We start from the raw sequence: 8,033 nt of genomic DNA on the forward strand, positions 1-8,033 counted from the left end.
GTACACATACATAGAATATGTAAAAGCATAGTTTGTATATATATTTTGTGTGTATATATACATACATATTCACACAGACATACATTAACTCCAGTGCTAGAAATGCTTTTAAAGTAATTTTCCCCAACTTCTACATGAGTATTTCTGATAGCAGTTATATTGTGTTGTACTTATAAGAAATACTCACTTCTTGAGCCGGCTGCAAATGACTTCTGAATAGGTATGTGATGGCTGCTATCTGAACAGCAAAGAATGGCAGGGCCCAGTTTTCTCTCAAGGGAATGGTGAATTCTACTCTTGTAGTATCTATTCTGCAAAAACAGTTTCATAAATTTAAAGCAAACAGAGCACCAACATTGGTGACAGAAAAGTTGAAGTGATGGGAGTGTTTTGTGGTCTTTTAGATATGTAGGCTCATTAATCTAGTTCCTTAAACATTCCTGGCTCTGAAAAAAATTATGAAGATTCTGCAGATCTACAGATTGTTTCCATGACTCAAGTGTTGTACTTAAACATCACTTACTGTTAAAAAATTTGTAGGATGTATTAAATTTTACTGCTAAAGCACTGCCTGGTTAACTTAGAAATAAACAGAGCAATCTCAAAGTGCAGCATGTGGAGTTTAAGTCACAAGTAATTCTACTTTGCCTTTTGGTTTCTGTAAAAGCAAATATCAGAATGTTAAGCCATCAGACTCTCCAGTGTGAGCCCAGTGCATTGGATCTTAATACTGCTAATCTAGTCAGAAACTTTAGGTAATTTCTGTAATACTCTAACATAAAATCTATGTTACAGAAGTTAGGAAAAACTTCCCAACGGTCAGTCATTATAAAAACTCAAAGTTTATAGCAACTAAATCAAATTTATCTTGTGTAGATAAAATGTTTGCTAAACACAAAACAAGCAATACACATGAGACCTGCTTACTCTCAGATGTAAAATGCACTACTCAGATGTACTTCACCTGGTCAGTGTCAATCTGAAATCAATTCCATGTACTTATTCTATCTCCATAAGTGGTAACAGACGTTGTTTATGAATTATTAGAAAAAAAAGACAAATCCAAAGCTTTTGTAAGTGAAAAAGATGACATTATGAAATAAACATGTGAACGCATTGCACATGTTTTTAAATCACTTTCGTCTTAGGAGAAATAACACTCATTTTAACAATACATACACATATTTGTTCTGGAATGGATACGTCTGCAGATATAAACTTCTTCAGAACTGCTGATGAACATACCAAACATTTCTGAGAGAAGTGACACTGTACTTTTATGTTCTTGCTTGTTACAGAAAACAGTCCATGTCACTAGCTTTAGCTTCATTCCAGTAGTTCAGTGCCTGCTTAAAGCCAGTCCCTATTGTTTCTCCCTGAATGATGAATTGGTGGTAAAGAACTAAGGTAGTTCAACTGACAATTTTTTTTTTTATTATTTCCTACAGGAATAAGGGAACAGAGAAGCTGAACTTAGTGTGATGATCTTAGGCTGTTGGAAGAATCCCTGAAGGCTGGCGGTGCAGATAGTAAGGTGAGACCTGAAGAATGTATAAACAGATGTCTTTTAGCACTTAGTGCACCTCAGGCTGGAAAAGACAGGGTATGTCATCTGCAGATTCAGACGCATCTGAAAGATGTAGTCTACTCTCTGAGATCAACTCAAACCAAAATTTTATATTCCAATTTCTTGAAACTTTAAAATTCTAAGTCTGCATTTTTAGCTCATTTTTTGATTGCCAATTATTTTCTATTTTTTTTCATTTTCTGGCTAATTGGAGAGAAGCTGTCTAGTTTGATCATGCATCTGAAGGTTTAGTGCCCTATCATTGACATGAGGTAAAATTTTAGAAAAACTGAATGTTGACTCTCACCTACCTGTTGGTAATATACCAGCAAGCTGCCAATAACCCTGAAAGCCATGTTCCACTAAGAAGCCAGCTTGTTACATACAGAGCAATGACATAAACTGCCTGAAGTCCAAACAAAGTGTAGATATAAAAATAAACAGGCTCTAGGTATTGCTGTAAAACACAAGAACACTGATGTTGTCATAAAACATTTGGGGAGGGGATTATACTTAACATGAATTAGATTTTGTTTTAATAAATTAAAAAGGCATTAGAAATGTTTCTAATTGGGAAAAAAAAAAAAAAAAAACAACTGAAAAGAAGAGCTATGATTCACTGGACAATCTTCATAATGCACTTACAGTCTAAAGCCATAAATAAATGCCTACCTGAATTGGAAGAATCCTATACAGAATGCTGAGAAACACCTCCTGGTAAACATTCATTCTTTCAAGTATGTTAATTGTCCTCACAGATTCAGTTTTATTGTCATATACTAAACCATGTAAACCTTAATGATAAAGAGAAATTGAAATAGGAGATTGTCATTTTTTCCCCCTCCATCCTCATTTGAACAGTGAACAATTTTTTCAAAGGTATTTTAGGATCTTTCACCAAAACCTGCAAATGTTGAGCCAAGGATTCAGATCATACTGCATCTAAATCACTACGACCATCTGAGGTCTTCTAGAATATGAATCAGAGTGCTAATTCAAGTACTATGTATTTAGTGACATATAAAACATTAATTTCTGCACTTAGATTCCTAATACAGAATATGTGATAGTGAACCATTCTTGTCACTACTTCAAAGGCATGCAATGTTTATATTGACAAAAAATGTAGAATAAGCAAAGTTGTGAGAGAGCACGTTAGAAATCTAGAAAATATGGCAGTCACAGTAAACTCACTATTGTATTTGGCTTGCTTTTAAAAGCTGCTCATTGGGTCACTTACTATGTATTGGTGTACAATGTAAAATTACCTCTTCCCACAAATAACTCATCATGTAAATTAAACAACAAGACACAAATAATAATGAGAGTAATGTACTGAATAAAACAACAAGGCTGAAACTTGAACAGATATGAAAGTTGTCCTTCAAGGTGGAGGGAGGCACAGAAACCAATGGACCACTGTGAAACAGGTCATGTCCATATCTTAGTGGCTCCTTGGTGGATAAACAGAACGAATCTGTTTCCAGTACAGCCATTACACCATCTTTCAAACCTAAGGCATTCCTTGTCCTCAACCACATTTGAAAATACATTAAGAACAGTCTGTTCTTCAACAGTCTGAAGTAAAACTTACTTCACTGTTTACAATACCTTGCTGGATGGAAGCAGCCTGAATCATCTGTTTGTAGTAGGAATAATAAAGTCCACATTCTGTTCGGAATGAAATTTCTCTTTCAACTTCCTGTAGGTGAAAGTTCAATAATAAATTCAATTTCTATTTGCTGTTCACAATAACATGAAGCAGCCAGTTTTTTTCTTCCATTAAGTCAATCTGATAGGTATGGTAATTAGTGAATTTTGCTACCAATGACATTAAAGTAACCTACAGAAGTAGCCTTCTAAAATCCTAATTCAATGGATTTGATTGGATACTCATCCAACCGATTACTGAAGTGCCAATTTTAGAATAGAAAATTTATTTCAGATTTCAGTATGAATAAAAACTAGAAACTCTCATTCTATCTACATGGGGGAAACTGGCCCACAGAGTGGTTTGAGTATTTGAGTTCATTCTATTAAACTTAGTTTAAATAAAGGTAAAATAAATGCACAGTTGGGTGAGAAGCAAATGCTGGAGATGCTGATGCTTCTGTTAACATAGTAATGTATATGACTTCTGTGTTTCCAATATGCAAATCTGAAACATTTTAGATATTTTACAATTTTTGTAATATTCAATGTTTAGATAGGTGCAGTGGCCAACAGTTGGAGTTTAAAACTGCTTATGTGTGCTCCATGTAATGTAATGTTTTTTTCCAGATGTGGATATCCCGTAGTGCTCCATGACTTTGCCACCATAAGGCTTGATTAAATCAGTATGTGATACTTGGGACTACAACATAATCCCAACCCTGGGATCTCAGCTGGCAGGGTATGCTGCTGCCCACCTGCTAAGTGCTGTTTCTTGTTAGAAGCCAGCTGTTTGTTACTTTCATGTTATTATACTTAAATTTTGGGTAAAAGGAGAACTGACTATTTAGTTGTTTTTAGACATTGGTGGAGTTATTTTTTAATCTAAAATGTTCAAATCATCCAAGTTAGGTGCACCTCAAACTCTGACATTTTCTTGGCTGATACTGCAGCAGGTGGGGTCAAGTGAGGCATGAAAGCTCTCCTAGATAAAACTAGTCAGAACAAGATCTCTTTTGTTTCCTTTTATTAATTTATCAGTTGTGAGGATTTGATGAAATTTAACAAATTCAGACATGCTTGGGTGACCACATTTAACCAAGATAAGACTGCATGCACAGCTAATTTGATGAGAAATAGTAGGCATCTTTTAGAAAATTATTTTACTACCAGTTATCACTTCAGTGGTTTATTTAAAAGCATTCTTGCAATTATCTCTGATAAACAATCAATTAGAAATGGTTGATATCCAGATTTGAAAATCCAATGAGATTCCCATATGTGGTGCAAGCAAGACATACATTAAGAGATTTGGTTGAGATTTCTGAAGATAATCTCATTAATTCAGGTTTCTTTACAAAAGAACATTACTGAAATAATAGAATGATACTGTTTTCTGGTATTTTTATGAATGCCATTCTAGTTAAAACAGCCATGCATAGAATCCTAAGACCTTTACCTCCCTACAGGTTCCATCTCTTCTGCTGGCACAGAATCCATACTATTTCAGAGCTAAAATAAAGCTAGACAGAAAATCCCTTACTGCCACTACTGCCCAGTACAGAATCTTATTTCAAAATATGTGTTTTATTGAAGTTAACTTCACAAAATAAATCAGTATTAGTTCTGGTTTGAGAAAAATCAACAGATAAAAATGCATCTGATTCAAAACAAGTCTACAATTAAACTTTCCAGCTGCTCTGCAGCATACAAATTTTTATAACATCAGCAGAAGAAACCAGCATTGGCACTAAATAGTAAAAGCAACATACTTAGCAAAATGAGAGTGCTGCATTTTCAATGCGCTCTACTTTCAAATTCATCATTACTGAAAAGTTTTCTAATACCAAAAAAGCAGCTGATTCTAAGTCTAAAAAAAAAAAAAAAAAAAGAACATTAACATTTGGAATTTATTAGGGGGGAGAGTGTAGTCACAGAGGGGAATCTAATTAGCAAAAATGCATTCAAACATGATTAATTTGTAATCCTGGCACCAGCTGCATTCAACCAAATGCTATACTTTATGAGACAAACACTAGTGAGTATTACATCTGTTTCATGCTAAGATAACATCTGCTTTATTCGCTCACAAGGCTTTTCCAGTTTTACAGCAATTTATACTTTTCCTAGTACTCCATGTCAATAAAAACCATACAGACTTATGGGTAAGCATTGTAAGAGCATGTTTGCCTTAGTGCAGGTTCAATTTCTAAGTGCTCAGAAAAGAAGTTACCACTGCTAGAAAAAAAAAAAAAATCTCCAAGATACATATGGAGTTACACATAATTTTAATGTATGCAATTGTATTCTAATAATATTAAGCTTCAAAACAAAATGTAAAGGACTCTCCCTCTCAAGGGCTGTGCAAAACTCTAGAACTCAGTTTTCCTCAAGCTCCTTAGCCAAGTCATTCAGAACACTGAGCAAGCAGCCAAAGTTTTAGTTGAGATTTTTAAAAATAAAGAGTACAAGAAAAGCTCCAATTTATTTTTTTTTTCACAAAGCTAAAGCGCAGTTTCTGTTACTGAAAATATTTTTTAGCTGTTCAATTTAGGAAATTCGAACCAGAAAGATTTGAAAACTTCCTCAACTGTACAACCCAATGCAGACAGCTGCTATCAGTGCTTCTGGTTACAAATCATGCCTTCAGCAAACATATTTAATCCACATACATGGTCTCTTGGCCGGTTAACCTCGAATCCATCTGTTAGGATGGCATGGTTCCACCTAAGTGGAATCATACTTTCAATTCAGAGTAAATGTACTCAACAACCACTCAATGTGTACTCCTTTGGAAAGATACTACAAAAGTTCTGGACTGCTGTTTTTTTTCTGCTTATGGCTCACGTTTAGTTTGTGAAGTTCTAATTAGCTGCCTACCAGTTTCTCCACGTTTTCTCATCCTTCTTTTATTCTCAGAATGTAAACAGAGACAATATAAGCGCTCAGAGAAGGAATCCCAGTCTTCTTATTGGGCATGTCTGAACGACTTCAGATTTGTTACTTTTATTCCTGGGCTCTTGTAAGTAGCCACCTTACTAAGACAAAATTATCAGAAGACTAAATGTTTACTCAAAAGGGATGAAGAACAAATGAAAACCCTGAAATGGTTTGTGTTACAGTACTCATTTGCTACGTGGCCTTGGCTCATTCCCGTTTAAGGCTTCTTCAGAGTTTGCATTTGAACAACAATGATAGCTGACAGAAAAGATGATAAAATTGCTCCCTATTCTGTTATTTTCATAGTAGAACGTGTTTCCAAAAGACTTTACTTGAGGTGCACCTTCCATATATATCCAATGATCTAGCTGTAGGCATCTGATCACTGCAGGGGAGTTGGTCTACATGACCTCAAAAGGTCCATTCCAACTCAAAGAATTCTGTGATTCTATATTCAAAGAAAGATGTCAGTGCATACAGCACAGTGTTACATGCACACTACAGCAGCAGTTGTTTCAGTAAATGCCAACTATTTTTATTTTTGCTGTGTATGTGTATCTTGGACAGGAAAAGTGCCTAGGATAAAAAATACACATATTGCAATACAAGTATTGCAGTTAAATATAGTTGTTCCATTATACATGTAGACCTAAAAAAGTCTACTTATTTTGGGCATCTTCAAAGGAAAATGACTCACCTAATTCTTTTCACTGGTTAAATTTAGATGTGTGTACAGCTGTATTATTTTCCCATAAAACGATTCTAGGGAGAAAACCAGCCAGAGCTGATTTCCCCTGCATTGTGGATCTTGGTTTGACATTGGTAAATGTTTGAAATATGTTCTGAGTTTTGCACATTTAGAATATTCTTCCATAAAATTAGTGTTGATTACTAAGGGACTGCTTAAATTGCATTACAAGACCACGGCATAATAGCAATTAAAGAATTATTTGCCAAGATTTGGCATATTGTTTTATCTCTTTGTGGTGCTGGTAGTTTTGGATTGCTTTGGATGCATGAGATGATTATAAAACAACATACAGTAGACTGTTAAACTCTCTTCTAGATAATGACCAGTCGCTGAAAGAACCATTGCTGTTCTTGAGGTAGGAAAATAACGGCACAGTTGTCTAGCAATGTATTTAGAAGGAAAACAGTTGAATGGTATTATATATTGAATGGTATTATAACAGAAATGACTGAGGATATAAAAAGCTGTGAGAAGGGAGGTACAGCTCCTGATTTTACATACCAAATTAAAAAAAAAAAAAAAAAAACACTTTGAAATATTCCATGCCTCTGAACAATTGCAAGATAAGTAAATGAAATTTCAACTAACACTCTTATTAATGCTCTATGAAAATAAATTTTACCTTAATATTGGAAAACCACAGGTCATTTTCATGCAGTGTAGCAACATAAACAGAAGTAAGAAGTCCAAGAAAGATGGCAACAATTCCACCAACAGTTAGTGAGAGTATATTCCACAGCTTTCCACCTGTATGATCTTGGAAGAGAAATATTTGACTGTGTAACTGTGAAGTCATAATTCAACTTTGGTGAACTTTGGAAACTCATCTATACACTGTGCTAGTGAATTTACATTTCTTAGGCAGCAGGACATTGGATTTTTAGAGCTCTTTTTATGGAGATGTGTCTTTATTATTTCATGCAGGAACTCAGAATGCATGCAAAGCAAAATAAGGTGTGCCGTAACTGGAAATACATAGTTAGAATTTAAGAACACAACAACTCTATACAAATAGAGAAATATATCTAACTTGTAAATCTAAATTGAAATATCCTCCAGGGCAGCATTTCTAATTAAGGCTATACAAGATGACTGTTACATCAAAAGACATTGAGATCTTCAAAC

General features: G+C 34.6%; 1 protein-coding gene across 4 annotated transcripts in view; it reads right to left on the reverse strand.

The window, feature by feature from the left end:
- Positions 1–8,033, reverse strand: part of DPY19L3 (dpy-19 like C-mannosyltransferase 3) — a 30,139-nt gene that overhangs the window by 19,471 nt on the left and 2,635 nt on the right. For 3 of the 4 annotated variants that reach the window (XM_042877018.1, XM_042877019.1, XM_042877020.1), the window contains exons 3-7: positions 7,531–7,664; positions 3,179–3,269; positions 2,240–2,361; positions 1,879–2,024; positions 188–311 (exon numbers count right to left, since the gene is read on the reverse strand). In XM_042877018.1, the coding sequence (XP_042732952.1) occupies positions 188–311; positions 1,879–2,024; positions 2,240–2,361; positions 3,179–3,269; positions 7,531–7,664 (617 nt within the window). Of the gene's footprint in view, positions 1–187; positions 312–1,878; positions 2,025–2,239; positions 2,362–3,161; positions 3,270–7,530; positions 7,665–8,033 lie in introns of those variants that run through there. The other variant, XM_042877021.1, reaches the window with a different exon arrangement.

Source organism: Lagopus leucura, unplaced genomic scaffold (assembly GCF_019238085.1).
Source record: "Lagopus leucura isolate 7727_CA_CO unplaced genomic scaffold, USGS_WTPT01 Super-Scaffold_100017, whole genome shotgun sequence".
Taxonomy (NCBI): Eukaryota; Metazoa; Chordata; class Aves; order Galliformes; family Phasianidae; genus Lagopus; species Lagopus leucura.